The 20,002-nt window shown below is 50.0% G+C and overlaps 1 protein-coding gene across 1 annotated transcript in view; it reads right to left on the reverse strand.

Annotated features, from left to right (window-relative positions):
• LOC147702885 (rho GTPase-activating protein 24-like) overlaps positions 1 to 20,002 on the reverse strand; it is a 293,148-nt gene that overhangs the window by 260,520 nt on the left and 12,626 nt on the right. Inside the window, exon 2 of the mRNA XM_086928841.1 lies at positions 7,952 to 8,071. Within this exon, the coding sequence (XP_086784967.1) occupies positions 7,952 to 8,071 (120 nt within the window). The remainder of the gene's footprint in view (positions 1 to 7,951; positions 8,072 to 20,002) is intronic.

Below are 20,002 nucleotides of genomic sequence, written 5' to 3' on the forward strand. Positions count from 1 at the left end.
GGGTACATCAAAATAGGGAATGGCAGCAATGTAAAACACAAGAACTAATACATTGCTCCCCCTCTTGGGAGAGAGCACCTTCGAGCACAACTTAAGGGGGACCACGGGGTCTTATTCCATAAACGTAAAGTTCAAAAAAAGTTTATTCCATACACACGATCGTGTTCATCCTTTTGAGCAATGTAAAACATTCAAAACCATAAATAAGACTTTAATTCATCCATGGAATGCCAAGAGCCGTGCAGGTTAATGACTGGTTCGGGACTGCCTCAAAAGATATTCTTTTCTGAAAGACGTTATGTATGTCTGCAAGTTTCCTAGGAAAGAGTTACTTGCTGATCCTAAAAGCATTGCTTGCTGTTGGTGGACAGCTTGAATTTGGGAATTTAAAGGTCCAAAAAGTCTTCACTTTTCAATAGGCTCAGACTGCCTGAGAAGGTGAGAAGGGTAGCCTAGTATGGTGGACGATGGTAAGTATAGCTTGGGGTGATGACAGACTTGCATTCTTTACTTAGTTGTTTTCAGTTCCGAGAGCATTTGGGGGTATTGTGATCGTCTGCAATAGTTTACAACTTTCCTCAGTGTATCTCTGGCATCTGCGATTGACAATGAGAACTAAAGAAGGAGGGGTTTGAATTGGTTCTTTTGAGATTTAGGGCCATATGTATCAACAAACCCTTTTGCGATTCCTAAATAGCGATTTTTAAGGAATCGCTATTTAGGAATCGCAAAATGGTATGTATGAAGAAAATCACTATTTTTTAGCGATTCCTTAATCTTCCTTATTTGCGAATTCGCATTTTGCGAATTTGCAATTAAGGAATCATTCCCAATGCATTCCTATGGGCCAGGAGGCCCATAGGAATGATTGCGAAATAATTCTCAAATTGCGAATTCGCAATTTGCTAATCGCAATTTGAGAATTATTTCAAGGGTGCAGGGGTGTCTCAAAGACACCCTGCTGCACCCCTTAAATGTACATGTGTGTGTATATGGCGCACATACATGCCCTATGGGCATGTGTGTGCATCACATGCCACCTTCAAAAATGCCAAATTGTACATTTTTTGAAGAATTCGCAAGTTACCATCAACTACAAGTTGGTGGTAATTTGCGAATTCTTAACCATAATTCGCAACACAAAAATGCTACATACATAGCGTTTAAGGAATCTCAAAATTGCGATTCCTTAAATGCTATGGCAAAATAAGGAATCGCAAAACTTTCCTATTCCTTATTTTGCGAATGTTTCATACATTCTAAAACATGCAAAAAGGCCGTTTGCGATTCGCAAAGGCCGAAATTCTGCGAATTTCGGCCTTTGCGATTCACAAAAGGCTTGATACATATGGCCCTAAAGGGCTAAATGGAGAGCCTCACACGCACACGCACACCCGCCGCATCCACAAAACCAGATCAGGAGTTCGCTCGTTCTACATCGCACCGAAAGCATGGAATGACATCCCACAACACAGCAGAGCCTCCGCCTCACTTCTTGAGCTCCGAAAGAAGCCGAAAGCCTGGCTCCGAATAATTCTGCAGGGACCACACACCTACAAATGGTCCAGCACCTGGATAGCCTCACGGGTGATTAGTGCGCTCTACAAATCGACTTAGCATAACACAACAAAGTAATAATAAGAAGAAGAATTTGGCAGAAGAAGAGCCAAGTTTTTAAGTTACTCTACTTATGTCGAGGTAATCAGGCAACTCTTTGGCAGCCGTGGCCCATGCAGGTAAAAGAGGTTGGGCCGGGTTGGGGGGGTATTTGACAGACAACCACAAGAGAAAATTAAATAAATAATACATTTTCTCTTGTTGTCTATATAAATTTCCCTCCACCGCCCTACCGCTCTCACCTGCACGGGCGTGGCTGCGCTTTGGTAAACGCTTACATATATCGTACTGCCATACAGTACCTCTGTTTCTTTTGGACTGATATTTGTCACATGTAAGGTTACCAGCAGATCACTCTATGTATACTACCCAGCCTATATTTTGTCCTGGGCTTTCATTCTGCATTACATTGTTAAAATGTCTGTTTCTTAAATTAGGTCAAATGAAGCATTCATTCCCAGAATGCATTGACCTGTTAATTTACTTGACATTTTGCATGTAGATTTTTTCTATCTTTACAAATATTTTATTTTAATTTTTCTCTTCTTGCCTTTGCTACTTTATGTTTATGTACTTACTCATTCGCACAAGGGCTGTGTGGTATCTTGCCTCCTTCTGTGCTTTCTCATGCAATTGCCATTTCTATCTTAATCTCAATGAAAACAGCAGGTGCATAATTAGAATATGCTTAGGCTAACCTCCATAACAAAAGCGGTACACTCATTTCTCATCCACCTAAGCACACAGCCTGGCTTCCAGAATCTATTTAGTTGTATTATATCTAATACTAGCAGCCCGTCCCGACGTTGTCCTGGTATGAAATGTTATGTGTGTAAAGTTTTGGAACGTCTTTGTCCGGTTATGCATGCACTGTTAGTAACAGCGTTCTTCATATGTGCCTCCTTAGCTGTCCCGTATTTGCATGTCCTTCGTTATGTGTGCGTCCTCAGCTTTAAGTTTTGCAGCTTTTGTGTGTTGTGAAGTGTGTTGGTTATATAATTCCCAAGCGGGTTGTCCTTGACGTTAATGTGTGTACGCTGAAAGTTCCCGGCGTGATCCCGTGCTTGCGGGGGCTGGTTTGAGGCCCCGCCTGAGCCCGGACTGAATTTTAATTGTGAAGTGGCTTTGATCGTGTGGTATGCTGCCTGCCTTCAGTGTCCGCTGGAGCCGTTGGAGCGTGAATGTCGCGGTGAGTGAATGGCGCGCTTGTGCGCCCTTTTTTTTTTCCTGCAGCCACTTCTGACAAATCTTACGTGCATGAAGGAGTAAAGTTTTGTTTTGTCAGTGAAATTTTGTAGGCAGAATGGCAAGGTCCGTCAATGCGGTGCCCGTTGGTGTTTTGAGACGGCCGTGTGAGAAGTGATCAGAACGCCAAGGCGGAGCGTGAATGTGCTCGCACTTTGGTGGCGAAAGCTGCGCCCCTTTTTTTTAAATTTTTTTTTTTTTAATTTTTTGAAAACCTTTATTGTGCACAAAATAAAGAACAAATACGGGCCCACAACCATCCGGCCGGCCACGAACTCTCATGTAGCACTAGAGCATGCAATACGGTGACATAGTAATACAGCAGCACATCGGTTATTAAGCAGAAATCAGACTGGAGGACGCCGCAAGACCATGACACAGGAGTAATTAAGGTTAAGTTTTTTAAGTTTTTTGTGCAACTATTGAGTTCAGGTCGTGTTGTTCCGTACACATAAAATAATAAAATAAGAGCAAGGACCATGCAGGTGGGACATGACATTAGCTACAGTTTCCGGTCAATCCACGTCTCGACAAGCAGTCCCGAGCAGGCAGGATGGCCACACAATGTCCACGCTACAGGGTAGCAATCTCAACATCCCACTCGTATCTCCGCCGCCACCCCTCGCCCAGTATGCCTGAACACGGGCCAAAAGAAGGGAAAAATTATAAAAAAAAGGCAAAAATAGGTCCCAAAGAAACTAACAAAAATTAAATATAACCCCCACCTTACACACATGCAGAGGCTATGGCCTACCCCCCCCCTAGCAGAGTGTCTATCGCCCCATAAACCCGAAATACAGCAAGAGAAGATAAGAAGAAGGAAAAAGGCGAGAGAAAGCAAGAAAAATGTAGAAAGAAAGAGAAAGAAAATGATAATAAACGAAGAATTTCAACACTTGAATATAGGGAGGAAGAAAAGAACAAGCTGATCTACCACTCCCAAAAAGAAGGAGGCGGGGAGGAGCCCTCACAATAACAGAACTCCCGGACTCCCAGCCATCTGCGACCCCTACGCCGTTTTAGTGTTCCGGTCCGGATCCCCCCCGGCTAATCAAATACAAAGTCTGCAGCCATCAACCGCAACATCTGCCCCTGAACCACCAGCCCGCAAAAAATAGTCGCCCCATAAAGAAGAGACGAAAATGATAAAACACAATAATTGCGGCTTGAAATGGAGAAGAGGCCAGCGCGCAGAGCAGGGAGTACAGTCTGAAATGGGTAATAGTCGCACATAATACGTAATCAATGCATCAACAAGTGTTTCAGTCCGGGGTCACAACCAGGCAGACAGTTAGTGCCAGCGAGGGAAGAATCATCAGCCCTGTCCCGAACGTCGGAATCCCACTAGGCATAGCCACAGCAAAACAAAGATACAATATGGCCAAAGAAAGAGTGAGAGTGTCTTAGGAACACAAAATGGCCGTCGAGAGTCACCAGTAAATCCACCGACTGTAATAGGGAGTTCCTCAGAGACCTGCAGAATGTATGAGTTCTTCGATAACAAAGTCGGAGGGCATAACCCAGGAGCCGGTGATAGGGTCAGCAATGTCGTGGATAGGTCCCAAGGCACTCGCGATGAGAAATCCAACAATGTTGCACTCTCCGGTGAAAGGGGAAACAAAGTATCCCAGATAGAGGTATCAGGGGGACGGTCTCGGGCGCCAATAGATTTGGAAGCGGGCACTTCTGTCCAGCGGGCAGAAGGAAGCACTGTATCCCCATGGAACGCAGGCGAAGACGAGTGGAGGCTTTGCGGGATCAGAACGTTGCATCCTTGCCGCAGCGCCGACGCCATGTCGTCCAGCTTCCCTCGCAGTACTTGGTAGCCTTGGTGCATATCAGCACGGAAGTCGCCCAGGGCAGTCAGGATGATATCGAGAGAAAGTGTAGGCTGAAGCCCCTGCCTCTCACTTCCCAAGGAAGGTGCTTGAAAATCGGACCCCATCTCAGGCGGGGCAACACAGGCCACTGGCAGGGACGGGCGCTCTCCCCCACAACACGGAGCACCAAACAAAGCCATTATGGCGAAATTCCGAGGCAATCGCCAGGATGAGTGTGGCACAGGCGAGCGTCCATGCAGGGCTGCAATATCACCAAGTACAGCGCCAATGAGGCATACATCGCGGAGAGGCGCCCCGTAACAGAGCAGGGTAGTGAGGCGTGGGGCCAGGCAAACGTAGGCAAGCAAACATGGCCGAGCGACACTCTCCGCATAGCATCTGCCCCAAACAAAGGATCCGTTTCGGAAGGGTGTCGCAGCGCAGCAAGCGCTCACTTCTCGCCGCCTGCATCAAGTCATCGCAAGCGGCGCAGCACGGACAGTGCTTCACGAGGTCCCCACCGGTGCTCGGGTCTTCAGCGCCGATCAAGTATTCTGGCCGCCATCAGGTCTCCGGGGCACGGCAGAAAGTGACTGTGCAGGCGGGGTCCAGGGCTGCAAGCAGTACCGCAGCTATCTCCGGCCGCCGGGCAGGTCGAGAGACCGGAAACACACCGCTGAAATCAGCGCCGCGCCGCACTCAATCTGATATTAAATTACACCAGGATAGATGCCAGGATATCGGTGCGGCGGAGAAAGGCTGGAAGAGCCGGGAGCCTACAGGTCTGCTCCGGTCGCCATCTTGGCTCCTCCCCGACCCCCCCCCTTTTTTTTCTTAATTTTAGTGCAGCCCCCTCTGACAACGCTGACGCCCACAAAGTTTGCGCCGCACTATATATCATTAATGTCGCGTCATCAGAACGCCAAGGTGGAGCGTGAATGTGCGCGCACATTGCTGGCGAAAGGCGCGCCCCTTTTTATTTTAATTTTGTTGCTGTCATGATCTGCCACGATCCACGTGAAGCACCTGCATGAGTAGCCAAACTCGGATGTGCAGGATACTACAGCGCTTCGTCATGGACTACAAGTCCCATAATGCCTATGAGTGGGAGGAGCTAGGTGTTTACTTAGGTGGCCGGTTCACGGTCAGCAAACCGTACGTGATTTGCTACCCGAATTCGAGACTGGTCCTGAGCTCGTTTGGGTTTTCCTGTTCGTTATCCGTTCAGCGGCTGCTGGACGTCCGAGTTACATCGAGGTCGTGGTGTGTCTCGGCTGAGACACGCAAGGAGCAGTGACCTTTTGGATTGTTTGTCGGCAGAGGGCGGCTGCCGAGCGTGCCCAAGACTCGCTTGTGTTGCTGTTTAAACACGAGGCGGGTTGTTTGGAATCCAGGCTACGGATGCACACATTTTCTGGCGGCTGCTGGAAACATTTCTTTTGACGTTTGAAGAGAACGGACACCCAGTGATTTTGGCGATCTATTGGATTGAGTAACTGGGAGTTCAGCTGTTCGTGAGTACTCATGCACTTGATGAGAAGTGTAAATACCTTAGTTTCATTTATCCGGATAAACATTTTATTTGCTTATGAACTTGGCTGTTAATGTTTGGAACTGTCATCGTTTTCACTAGGAAAAGACATATTTGTTCCGCATCGGATTTGATGAGTCGGATATAACTTTGTTCAGCCTTGGATTAATACTGGAACACTTATTTTTTAAGTTCAGCATTTGGAATGAACTAAGGGGATTTTTTCAGTTAAAAAAGGGAAGGCTGGAAGGTATGCATGGTTCTGAAGAGTGGTAACTGCTGGGGCATGTTGTGAGACCTTCTGATTTGATTATTTCCTTGGTTTATGTATTACAGAAGTGGACGTTAGGGTAAAAGGTTATTATCCAACACCTGCCACGAAAGAGGAGGAGAGCAGTCCACAGTTAGTTACAAGTGGTAGGTGGTGTTCTAGCGAGAATTGAATGAGCGTAGTCAGTGATTTCTTGTATGTAATCTTATATGTGTCTTCTTTTCTCGTTTCAGCCTCCCTTCCCGTTCCGGTCCCTCCCTTACCTTTTCCCTCGCCTGATTTCCTTTATGCTCTGTGTATTTATTACAATCGGAGTATAGGGCAATCTGGAGGTGGACCCCTTTAAGCATCACCTGTGCCTGAGGACGCGAAAGCGTGACAGTTGCAGCCCCCCCTGAAAACGCTGAAGCCCACAAAGGTTGCGCCGCACTATATATGATTAATGGCGCCTGAATGGCAATGGGCGTGAATGCGGTGCAGCTTGGTGTTTGTAGACGGACGTGTGAGATGCGAAGGTGGAGCGTGAATGGGCGCGCACATTAGTTCTGAAAGGCGCACTACTGAAGTACGCAGCCATTTTTTGTTTTAGACAACGCTGCACGCCCACAGAGGAATAATGTAGTGTAATTTCACACGCCAACGCCCATGTGTACTTTGACACGCCCACACCAACGCCTACAATGGACTACTTTACCCCTAAGGTTGTTTGACCTTTGTAATGTTTATGGTGGCCAGCTGTATAGCCTATGTCCATCTGCTGCATCCCTTTACAATGCTGTATTGGGTGTTGTGATTGGTGCTGTACTTCTTGAGTTTACCCGCCTCAAAGGTTTCAGCTCTCTCTTTATAATAGTAGTATAGAAAAGAGTTGGCATATGAATACATCAACCACGAAGCCAAGCCTAAGAAAAGAGCCTCACGACAATGTGCCTGTGCTCCTTATAATTTGTAGCGATGGATCTAGACCAAGATTATCTCAATGTTCAGTTGTAGTTGAACAAATACCATGGTATATGTTGGACATACATCTTAGAGGCGCTTCAGTTAGGGCTAATGACGTGGCTTTTTCTCAGTCTTTATTTATGGTTCAGACATAGAGCACAGTCTTTCAGCAGCCTACACTTACCCCCACAGTCTGACACGGCATAAACTTAAACAAGTTAGTCCTACAGATACTTATCCCCATGTAATGATATTATGTGTTCAAATACAATAGCCATTATCACCCTGTAAGGCTGTGTACCTGATCCACCGGGTGATACCATTATCTCTTCACTCTACTCTCTACTGTGATTCAGCAGCTGCTTTTCCTTTATTTAGTCGACTGGACGTATTATTTACTGAATACCATTACATTAAAAAACACATGAATATAGTTTAAAAAAGGTTGAAGTAGTACAGTAATTCTCGCTTTACACAAACGTATATGTAGTATTTGGCTCCACATGTTTAGGTCCAATGCCTGACCTGTGAATGGCACCCATGTCATGTGACTGAAGGCTTTCATCCACTTCTCCACTTCACTGTGTCTGCCAGCCATGAACAGGTACGCATCGTGGCTCAGGGAAACCTGCGTGCCATCGCCAGCTGTGTGATAAACAGAAGTCACTTTAGTTCTAGACAGCGCCACAAAAATACAATACATTAAAATAATTGAATTTAACGTTTGAGTAGTGTTCTAAAGTGCTTAAAATACAAAGCCTGCAACTGGGCCGGCGCTAGGCATGGGCAGTGTGGGCAGCTGCAAAGGTCCTTGCTCCCACTCATAACTAAGGAGGCCCGCACCAGAGCGCCCTTTTCAAAGCTGCCAGTGTTACAAAGCCGAGGGGGCAACAGAAGTGCAGAATTGCGATGCCCCTGGGCCTTGCAGCCATGGGCTGAAATGGCTTCAGACTTCTAATCGATGCAATCGCTACTTGAAGTGCTCTCAGGTGTGGAGTGAACCCTGCCCCTGCATGAATGAAAGGTGCAAACCATTTTTACACGTTAGAATCACCTTTTTGCCTTTCCTTTCCATAGTAAGTTTTTTTGTGTTTATTATTTTTTGCATCTGTGCTGCTCGTTTGAATTGTTCATGTGCGTGGCATTAGCTCTAATCCAGACAATTCCACCAAAACGTTAGCATAATACTTTTGACGCTCATGCATATTTGAAATGAGGGGTGGACACGCAAAGGGTAGGGTGCTCAAAAAACACTTTTTCATGATGAGAAAGGGTGCTGCTAAAGACACACACAACAAGCATTCGCGTAGCCTATAGGTCTCGCCTTTCGAACTTTATAAGCGTTTAGCCAGAGCTATTGGCTTTGCCAATGTCTTTCAAGATATTCTGTAGGGCAGTGTGGCTGCTGTGCAGCATGGTGAAAAGTTATAATAAAAAAGTGTTATAAGAATGTTTCTTACTTTATACATAACCAAGCTAGGGGGCACATGTGAAGGTCAGGAGGGATGCATTTGAGTACCACAGCTTTATATTATCATTGTATCATATAGACATGGAACAAAATGTCTAGCTCATCTGATGGATGTTGGAATTGTAAATGAAGCTTTAGGACACAGTCCTGCCAAGTACCACACATCGGGTGCTAGACTAACGCATTTTAGTGTGGTGTCCACAGCACAGCACTAAAATGTGTTAGACACGCATTATAGCACTCAAGGTCCACCCCACAAGGTGCGCTTAACTGGACTTCTGTTTAATTAGCAAGCATGCTGTGCGTAAGTGCGCTGTGCTGACTCTCAAACTACAGCTCGTAGACAACTCTGTAGTTATAAGGAGCTGCGTACAAGGTGGTCTATCGCAGCCTGTGGCATAAACAAATACAGCACTCTGACTTTGATCCTGGGGTCCATACCTTGACTGCTGGGACCTCTGCCATCTGTGCAAGCAGTGCGTCTGATTGGCTCTGAGGCTGCGGATGGCAGCTTTTGTTTTTCCTTGCCACGCCTGCTGAAATTACAGTGGTACCTCATCCGGTCCACATGCAACTCCACAGTGTTTTGAAAGTTGTTATATTCTGGTCTTCTCCTTCTCTGCTGCTCAGCCTGTGTGTGTGATGTCATTGGAATGTTTTTGTATGCATGGTTTGAATATGTGGTCAGTTTGAGTGAGTGGGGCTGAGCAGCTGGATGATTCTCCCGGTGGGGCCTTCCTTACTACCAACTATGTCTAATAAACCAACTTAAGAATACCTACTATTATTGGATTTACTTATTTTAAAATATTCCTTTAACATTGTAACAAAAGTTCTGCCTATCTCCTGCCCCAACACTGCAGCAGCCTGCCCCCACCTCTCCGGGCAGTACATCGTAGGTGCCACATGGCTTGGGAAGTAAGCAACATTTTTACCTGCCCTCCTGCCATGTGTGTTGGGGGCTATAGATGAACAGATGTGTAGGTAAGCACTGCGTCACTTTAGTTAAAGGTTTGGACCAGCTTGTGACTGTCCTTGACTGGTGGCTGTGGTGGTGACACCCAGTTCAGACTACAAACTGCACTGAGCCCCATGAATCTGTAAAAAAGAGGATCTGCGCCTGCCTAATCAATGTGACACCAATTTCAGTGCATCAGCACTTCAACAAGCAATTTAACAAGGCACTGCTGAGACCACTACACTGGACCTGCAGCATTTCCCTGTTGGTAAGTGAGGATATACCTATCAGTCAGAGCTACCAACTTTAGAGCTAGTGAACCAGGCTCAAAGCTCTGCGTCAACGCTCAACATCCTGTGACTCTGGGCAAATCACTTAATCTCCCCGTGCCTAAAATAAAAAAAATGTAATGCATACTTGTGTAGTATAATTGTTGCTCATATAAAGCACTCTAATACCTTTAAGTCAGCGTCATGCTATATAAAAGTGCAAAAAGAAGTACCCTGGCAAGAAGGGTCAAACACTGCCAGACAGTGAAGCCTGTTTGGAGCGGTTTAATGTGGTATACGCATGAAAGGTTTCACGTAGGGGTTCGAATTTAATGATAAGTCTAGTTCTGGTAAGGTGCAAGTAGCCAAGCCAAACATGGTCTGGTAATGTTACACCCGAGACAGCAGTGTGGCCTGTCTGTGGTATTGCAAGTAGGTGCACTGGAGTGCAAGTAAAAATGTAGGATGTGACAGATCAGTAGGTTATTGTCCTAGATTTAAGGTGTTTTGCAGTAGTTGCAACATCTTTTTAGAGTTTCTCGTTGCTCAAGGGGGGGGAGAAAGGCAATGCAAACTGAGGTGGGAGGGGCCGGGACGAAAGGCAACACAAACTAAGGACGGAAAGGGCGGGAACAAAGTGAACACAGACAATGGGGGGGGGGCAAGAAGAAAAGCAACACAAACTGAGGCAGAATGGGAGCAGTAACAAAGGAACACAAACTAGGGCAGGAGGGGTGATAATAAAGGCAACATAAACTACAGCAGGATGGGGCAGGAGCAATTGCAACATGTTAGACCTGGCACCTTGGCGTGAGTCTCCCTTCCACTTTTTGCTGATGTGCCTCCGATGTTTTGCTGGTTTTCCGATACTCAGGGCACTGCGCCACGGCTGACCCGTGCCGCAGTGCAAGTGCTCCCTACTGTAAATTGTACATGCGATTGGTATCCATGATTGGTTCATTGGATTTACTGTTAGTCCCTAGTAAAGTGCACTAAGAGTGCCGGGGCTTGTAGATGCCAATACTGCTGGTGGGCCTGCAGCGCTGGTTGCGCCACCCACCGAAGCAGCCGTAAAGATGTGTCTGGGAACTGCGACCACAAAACCCGCGTGCGGTCTCGTACTGTCACGCTAGCTGGGCAAGTGCACCCACTTGCCAGCCCCCGAACCTTCCCTTGACTACATATTAGTCACCCCTATGGTAGGCCTGCGGGCAGGGTGCGTTGTAGGTGTAAGGTAGGACAAGCCCTGATGTGTGTGGCATGTCCTAGTAGTGACTTACAACCAAAACGGTATTTCACTATTGAAGGCTACCTGCTCCATTAGGCCAGACTGAGCTGCTGGAGTTATTACACCCTATAATCCCAGCAGGCTCAAGGAGCATGGTAGCGCGTCGTGTTTAGTATGCCTGAACTCAGGATGATAAAATATTTCTTTTAGTAAAGTTTATTTTAGTATCCTGGGTTTGCAAATGCTACTTTTAGAAAGTTAGCATTTGCTTGCCTAACCATTTCAGCCCGCCTCTGCTGGTATGTGTATCTGACTGTCTGGGACGTGTGAGTGACAGGGCTGGGAGGATGACAGGTGGTGAATGCGCAGATTACACCTTAGTGGGAGGTAGGAGTGGCTCTTGACTCTGGATCTTGCTGTGCTCTGCCACCACAATGCTGGCTCCACCCTCCTGGGGAGCGTCGGATGACTCAGCCGACACCTGGCCCAGGAAGGGCGAAGCCCCATCAACAAGGTACTCTGGCTGCCCCTGTCCGCACAATGCTGGCTCCACCTCCTGTGGGGCGTCTGATGCGCCTGCCCCTCACACTGAAAGCAGAAGCCGGAGTACACCCGCCAGGGTACTCGAGGACTGAGAGTGGCTATGCAAAGGCCCCCCCTGGCCTGCGAGAACAAAAGAAATGCCATATAAAAGAAGGAGCCCTGCTCCTTGAAAATTAGATCCTGTTTGGGCTACAGAAGGAACTCTGCCCGACGAGAAGGACCAGGAAGGACAAGGAAGAGTGCTGTCTCTTGCCTGTGTCTGGTGCCTTGCTGCCGAAGGAGAGGAAAAGGAAAGACTACGAAAAGACTTTTGCTTTACAAGACTTTGTGCCGAACTCTGCTAAAAGATCTCCAAGGGCTTGAAACTGAGCTTGCCCCCTGACCAGCGCCCCAGGACCAGTGGGCGCTACACCCTGAAGAAAGCAACTGCGTGTGCTGCTCCTCGTGGCAGTACCGACGGAGGAATCTCCTCCAAGGCAACAACATCCACCTGACCACCGTGACCGGGGCCCAGAGCAACAGCGAGAGCAAAGTGAGGACCAGCCGCCGCTGGCCCGAACACCGTGACCGCAACTGCACCGGGAGCCCGAGAGCAAAGCGAAGGAGGACCCGTCCGGTCCGAGCTCTCGAGTTGACTGCGCAACGAGCAGCCAATCCACTTGCAAAGACGGACAGTCGCCCTGTGAGAGTCCCCTAGGTCGGTACCTTGCCCGACAGCTCAGCTGTGAGCGCACAGCTGCACCGGCACTTGGCTGGGTACGTTCTGCACTTGAGGACCGTACTGCCACTTGCCGCCACCACGCAACCGCCGCCTCCAGGGTCGGAGCGGACGACGAGGAGAGGACCCTGCCGCCACAGAACTCCGCTGCCCCGGATGACCCGTGAACTGCTCGGCTGAGAGCCGCAACGAACAGCGACCCCGGGAAGGCAACGCGACGTGGGACAGATCCCCTGGGAGCCACCTGCTCCACAAGAACTTTGTTGAACGGGGCAGAAGGCCCTCAAAGAACTCTTATTGCTTGAAAGAACTGTGGCAACTTGAACTAAGTAACCTGGAACCGCTACTTGAAAGTCTGATAACTGTATTCATAAGCCTGCTTGAAGTCTATATAAAGATATATATATTTTAACAGAATACAGTCTGGTCTCATTGTGTGGTGGGTTGGTTGTGACGGTGTGATATTGCAAGTGTTTAACCCTATGTGCCCCAAAGATTAGCCTACGACTGCTTAAGCCACACTACCTAGAGGGTAAGCAGAGGTTGTCTGGAAGGTAACCCTCAGCCCTGACGAGGAAGAGAGAGTCCCTGCTTGTCGCTAGTGTTGCACGGCGCCAACTAGAGCCTCCCCCTTCCTACATTGGTGGCAGCGGTGGGATTTTTCGAATTTACACTTGCGGTATCTATACCTTAGCTTCCGACCATTGCACAGTGATTTCAGTCCAGTTACTTAGCCACAGACTTTGCTTTCCGCTGAAAGAAGATTCCGAGTGTGAGAACCATGCCGGGCACGAAGAGCCTGGATGGAGCGGAGTCCACGACCTCTGAGGTGTTGGAGGTGGAGTGGGACGCCGCAAAGCTGGACAAATACTCAAAGACGGAGCTGAAGTTTTTCTGTAAGAAACTCAAAGTTCCGCACGCTGGTTGCAAGAATAAGCCAGAATTCTACAAGGCCCTGAAAGCCTGGATAGAGTCCAGAAAGGCCCCGGAGGATCAAGATGCCCTCGCGGAGCAAGATGCGACTGAAGAGCAGAATGCACCTATGGATCTGGTGGATCTCGAAAGGCAAGACAGCGTACACAGCTTTGGTAAAGGCCTGTCGCCAGAGGAGCTGGCAGACAGGAAGGAAACAAGGAATCACGAAAGAAAGCTGGCAGAATTGAAAATCCAACTGGAGTTGGAAACAAAAAGAATGGTGCTGGAAGAACGAAAGCACCAAATGGATTATGAAGTGAAAATGAGGGAGATAAGTCTCAAGGAGAGAGACTTGGATCGTCCTCCCTCTGGTGGCAGCACATCGCCAGTGCAGGTAGAGTCAAGAGTGCACATCCCGAAGGACGTAGTTAAGGAGTTCTTTAAGGGGGATGACATAGGACAGTGGTTTAGGGCATACGAGGTAGCCATGTCCTCCCACCGGGTCCCTGACAAGGATTGGGGAGCGGGGTTGTGGGGAAGGTTCCTTAGCGAAGGGCGAGATACCTTGCTAGATTTGCCCATTGAGAAACAGAGATCCTATTCCCACATGAAAGAAGCTTTAATGCGCAGGTACGGGCTTACCCCTGAAATGTATAGACAGAAGTTTAGGGGATGTACTAAGCGGCCTGGGAATACGTATGTGGAGTATGTGACTTATTTTTGCAGAGCACTGGATGGTTGGGTGAAGGGTAGCAAAGTGAATGATTTTCAAGGTCTCTTTGATTTAATTGCATGGGAGCACTTGTCTGATCACTGTTTTCCTGAGTTACGCCAACACCTGATCGATAGCAAGCTGTCCAACCCGAGGAAGCTTGCTGAGGAGGCGGACTGCTGGCTCAGCACCAGGGTCCACAAGGGTCCCGTGGGAGACTCCGCCAAGAGTGGGCAGGGTCAACAGAAGAAGAGTGGGGGGGACAAGGGGGGAAAACAGAAAGGGTTCCAAAAAGGCCCCCAAAGTAGTTCCCAGGGGAACCAGCAGCAAGGTTCTCAGCCTCCCCCACCCCCAAAGCAGAATGGGGCCCGACAGGTAAACCTGTTCCAAAGGGGCCCTTCAATTGTTACAAATGTGGCGAGCCTGGACACATATCCAGTGACCCCAAGTGTCGCCTGTTTGGAAAACCCGCACCCACTGGTGCTCCGCCCCGTCAAGTGACTAGTGTTCACTTAGGAGAAGAAGTGATGGTCCCGGGGGGTGGAGATCCCGTGCAGATGACCCTAGTCTCGCTAGGAGACAGTGAGATGATCCCTACGAACTACCTGCCCTCTACCACTAAGAAATATGGGCAGATGGTGATCATCAATGGCAAGGAAGCTGAGGCTCTTCGAGACACAGGAGCCAGTGTGACTGCAGTGAGGCAGCACCTGGTGTCTCAAGAGCAGGTTGTACCCCATGCCTACTGTAGGGTTATCAACGCTGATAATTCTGAGAGTCAGTGTCCGATGGCTCAAGTTCCCTTCGAGTGGGGGGGGATCTCTGGTACTCTGCAGGTCTGTGTAAGGAAAACCATGCCTGTTGACTGTTTGCTAGGGAATGACTTGGAGCACTCCCCTTGGGAAAAAGTGGAGAAAACGACTCACCTGCGGATGGTGGGTCTGCCTGACTGGGCGTGCGTGACCACCCGGTCAATGACAGCCAGTAGGGGTGATCAAGAGGTCCTGGGGCCTGAAGGAGAGGCCTAGGAACCGGCCTTAGGGAGAGGGCGCAGGGGGCGCGGGAAACCGGCCCCTGAGGTTCCCACGGTCCAGGAGGAAGCAGACCTTGAGGGGGATGCCCTGGAGCCTACAGGGGAACAGATCGCCGAACTGGGGGACCTGCCTGAGCTGACCCATTGGCAGCCAGAAGGAGGACCCTCCAGGGAGGAATTCTGCAAGGAGCAGAAAGAATGCCCTTCTCTCATGGGTATGCGGCAGCAGGCTGCAGACCAGGCCAATGGTGTTCAGGCCAAAACACATTACGTGTACTGGGAGAACGACCTCCTGTATTCAGAGCCTAAGGCTGCTGAACCTGGGTCAGCCCGTGTGCTGGTGGTACCCCAGAAGTTCAGAGCCTTCCTACTGGGTCTGGCTCATGATGTGCCTTTAGCAGGACATTTGGGGATGGACAAGACCTATGACAGGCTTGTCACCCACTTTTACTGACCCCAAATGCATAAGAGTTCAGACGCTCATTGCAGAACCTGTCCGACTTGCCAGGCAAGTGGGAAGACCGGAGGGAAGAAGAAGGCTCCCCTCCAACCCTTCCCTGTGGTCGGTACGCCATTCCAGCGAGTGGGTATTGACATTGTTGGGCCTCTGGACCCCAAGACAGCCATGGGCAACAGGTTCATCCTGGTCTTGGTGGACCATGCCACCCGGTACCCTGAAGCCATCCCTCTGAGGACAGTGACGGCCCCCGTGGTGGGACGTGCACTGATGGGAATTTTCTCACGAGTAGGATTCCCTCTAGAGGTGGTGAGCGACAGGGGGACCAACTTCATATCCAAGTATATGAAGTCCCTTTGGCAAGAGTGTGGCGTAACGTATAAGTTCATCACGCCTTACCATCCCCAAGGTAACGGGTTGGTTGAGAGATTCAACCGAACCCTGAAGGGCATGATCATGGCCCTAGAAGGTCCGATGAGGCGTAAGTGGGACGTCCTCTTACCATGCCTACTCTTTGCATATCGCGAGGTACCCCAGAAGTCCCTAGGGTTCAGTCCCTTTGAGCTACTGTACGGTCACCCCGTGAGAGGACCACTGAGTTTGGTAAAGGAAGGCTGGGAGCAATCTCCCAGGAAACCTCCCCAGAATGTATATAGCTACATGCTGGCCTTCAGAAACCAGACCAGACGCTTCAAACAACTTGCCGAGGCAAATCTGGAAGCGAGCCAGGAGGAAATGAAGCGGTGGTACGACCAGAATGCCACTCTGGTCGAGCTTCAGCCTGGACAAGAGGTGTATGTCCTGGCCCCAGTGGAGCCCTGTGCCCTTCAGGATAAGTGGACAGGCCCATTCGAGGTTGTGGAGCGCAAGAGCCCCATGACATACTTAGTGGACATGAAGACGCCCAGGAACCCTTTGCGGGTCCTACATGTCAACCGCCTCAAGCCCCACTTGCGAAGGTCCGAAGTGGGCATGTTGTTGGCAACTGATGACGGAAGGGAGGAGGAGTCGGAGCCTCTTCCTGACCTCTTGGTGGCCTGTGAGAAAGATGGGTCAGTGGATGGAGTTAACCTCTCACCCACCCTGACCGCCGAACAACAGGAAGACTGCCGCCAGTTGCTGGGGCAGTTTCCAGATCTGTTCTCCCTGGTTCCGAGTGTCACAGATTGGTGCGTCCATGATGTGGACACTGGAGACAGCTTACCTGTGAAGCATAAGGCTTACAGGGTGACTGACAGGGTCCGGGCCTGCATCAAGGAGGAGGTCTCCAAGATGCTTGCCCTTGGGGTGGTTGAGTCTTCCAGCAGTCCTTGGTCCAGCCCCGTGGTCTTGGTTCCGAAGGCTGCTGCGCCGGGAGCCACACCCGAACTCCGGTTCTGTGTGGACTACAGAGGACTCAATTCAGTCACGAAGACTGACGCGCACCCCATCCCCAGAGCGGATGAGCTCATCGATCGGCTAGGGGCTGCTCGGTTCCTCAGTACGTTTGATTTGACGTCTGGGTACTGGCAGATCGCCTTGACCGATGGGGCAAAGGAGAGGTCAGCATTCTCTACACCAGATGGGCATTTCCAGTTCCGGGTTATGCCATTTGGAATGAAGAATGCCCCTGCCACCTTTCAGAGATTGGTCAACCAGGTGTTGGCTGGGCTGGACGAGTTCAGTGCCGCCTACCTGGATGACATCGCGGTGTTCAGTGGCACCTGGCCAGAACACCTGCGACACCTCTGGGAAGTGTTGATGGCTCTGCGCAGAGCAGGCCTCACAATCAAGGCAAGCAAGTGCCAGATTGGGCAGGGTTCAGTGGTGTACTTGGGACACCAAGTTGGGAGTGGCAAGGTAGCACCCTTGCAACCCAAAATTGAGACCATCCTGGCTTGGGAACCCCCCAAGACCCAGACTGCAGTGAGAGCCTTCCTGGGGCTCACTGGGTATTACAGGAGGTTTGTCAAGGGCTATGGCACGATCGTGACCCCCTTGACAGAGCTGACTTCGAGGAAGCAGCCCAGGAATGTGATTTGGACTGACACCTGTCAGAAGGCTTTTGACACCCTGAAGACTGCCATGTGCACGGCGCCCGTGCTCCTGGCTCCTGATTTCTCCAAGGAATTCATAGTGCAAACAGACGCTTCAGAGCATGGTGTAGGGGCCGTTCTTTCACAGATGACTGAGGAGGGCTTTGACCAACCCGTAGCCTTCATAAGTAGGAGGTTACTTCCACGGGAAAGTAGGTGGAGTGCAATAGAGCGTGAAGCATTTGCTGTGGTCTGGGCGCTGAAGAAGTTAAGACCCTACTTGTTTGGGTCTCACTTCCGAGTTCAGACGGACCACAGGCCCCTCAGATGGTTGATGCAAATGAGGGGTGAGAACCCGAAACTGTTGAGATGGTCCATTTCTCTACAGAGTATGGACTTTACGGTGGAACACCGCCCTGGCACCGATCACGCCAACGCTGACGGTCTGTCCAGATTTTTCCGCCTTAGTGATGTGGAACTCCCTGGGGAAGGGTAGTTCCCCCCACATTTCAGCTGGAGGGGACACATGTTAGACCTGGCACCTTGGCGTGAGTCTCCCTTCCACTTTTTGCTGATGTGCCTCCGATGTTTTGCTGGTTTTCCGATACTCAGGGCACTGCGCCACGGCTGACCCGTGCCGCAGTGCAAGTGCTCCCTACTGTAAATTGTACATGCGATTGGTATCCATGATTGGTTCATTGGATTTACTGTTAGTCCCTAGTAAAGTGCACTAAGAGTGCCGGGGCTTGTAGATGCCAATACTGCTGGTGGGCCTGCAGCGCTGGTTGCGCCACCCACCGAAGCAGCCGTAAAGATGTGTCTGGGAACTGCGACCGCAGAACCCGCGTGCGGTCTCGTACTGTCACGCTAGCTGGGCAAGTGCACCCACTTGCCAGCCCCCGAACCTTCCCTTGACTACATATTAGTCACCCCTATGGTAGGCCTGCGGGCAGGGTGCGTTGTAGGTGTAAGGTAGGACAAGCCCTGATGTGTGTGGCATGTCCTAGTAGTGACTTACAACCAAAACGGTATTTCACTATTGAAGGCTACCTGCTCCATTAGGCCAGACTGAGCTGCTGGAGTTATTACACCCTATAATCCCAGCAGGCTCAAGGAGCATGGTAGCGCGTCGTGTTTAGTATGCCTGAACTCAGGATGATAAAATATTTCTTTTAGTAAAGTTTATTTTAGTATCCTGGGTTTGCAAATGCTACTTTTAGAAAGTTAGCATTTGCTTGCCTAACCATTTCAGCCCGACTCTGCTGGTATGTGTATCTGACTGTCTGGGACGTGTGAGTGACAGGGCTGGGAGGATGACAGGTGGTGAATGCGCAGATTACACCTTAGTGGGAGGTAGGAGTGGCTCTTGACTCTGGATCTTGCTGTGCTCTGCCACCACAATGCTGGCTCCACCCTCCTGGGGAGCGTCGGATGACTCAGCCGAAACCTGGCCCAGGAAGGGCGAAGCCCCATCAACAAGGTACTCTGGCTGCCCCTGTCCGCACAATGCTGGCTCCACCTCCTGTGGGGCGTCTGATGCGCCTGCCCCTCACACTGAAAGCAGAAGCCGGAGTACACCCGCCAGGGTACTCGAGGACTGAGAGTGGCTATGCAAAGGCCCCCCCCTGGCCTGCGAGAACAAAAGAAATGCCATATAAAAGAAGGAGCCCTGCTCCTTGAAAATTAGATCCTGTTTGGGCTACAGAAGGAACTCTGCCCGACGAGAAGGACCGGGAAGGACAAGGAAGAGTGCTGTCTCTTGCCTGTGTCTGGTGCCTTGCTGCCGAAGGAGAGGAAAAGGAAAGACTACGAAAAGACTTTTGCTTTACAAGACTTTGTGCCGAACTCTGCTAAAAGATCTCCAAGGGCTTGAAACTGAGCTTGCCCCCTGACCAGCGCCCCAGGACCAGTGGGCGCTACACCCTGAAGAAAGCAACTGCGTGTGCTGCTCCTCGTGGCAGTACCGACGGAGGAATCTCCTCCAAGGCAACGACATCCACCTGACCACCGTGACCGGGGCCCAGAGCAACAGCGAGAGCAAAGTGAGGACCAGCCGCCGCTGGCCCGAACACCGTGACCGCAACTGCACCGGGAGCCCGAGAGCAAAGCGAAGGAGGACCCGTCCGGTCCGAGCTCTCGAGTTGACTGCGCAACGAGCAGCCAATCCACTTGCAAAGACGGACAGTCGCCCTGTGAGAGTCCCCTAGGTCGGTACCTTGCCCGACAGCTCAGCTGTGAGCGCACAGCTGCACCGGCA

The sequence above is a fragment of the Lissotriton vulgaris genome, chromosome 7 (genome assembly GCF_964263255.1).
Source record: "Lissotriton vulgaris chromosome 7, aLisVul1.2, whole genome shotgun sequence".
NCBI classification, from domain to species: Eukaryota; Metazoa; Chordata; class Amphibia; order Caudata; family Salamandridae; genus Lissotriton; species Lissotriton vulgaris.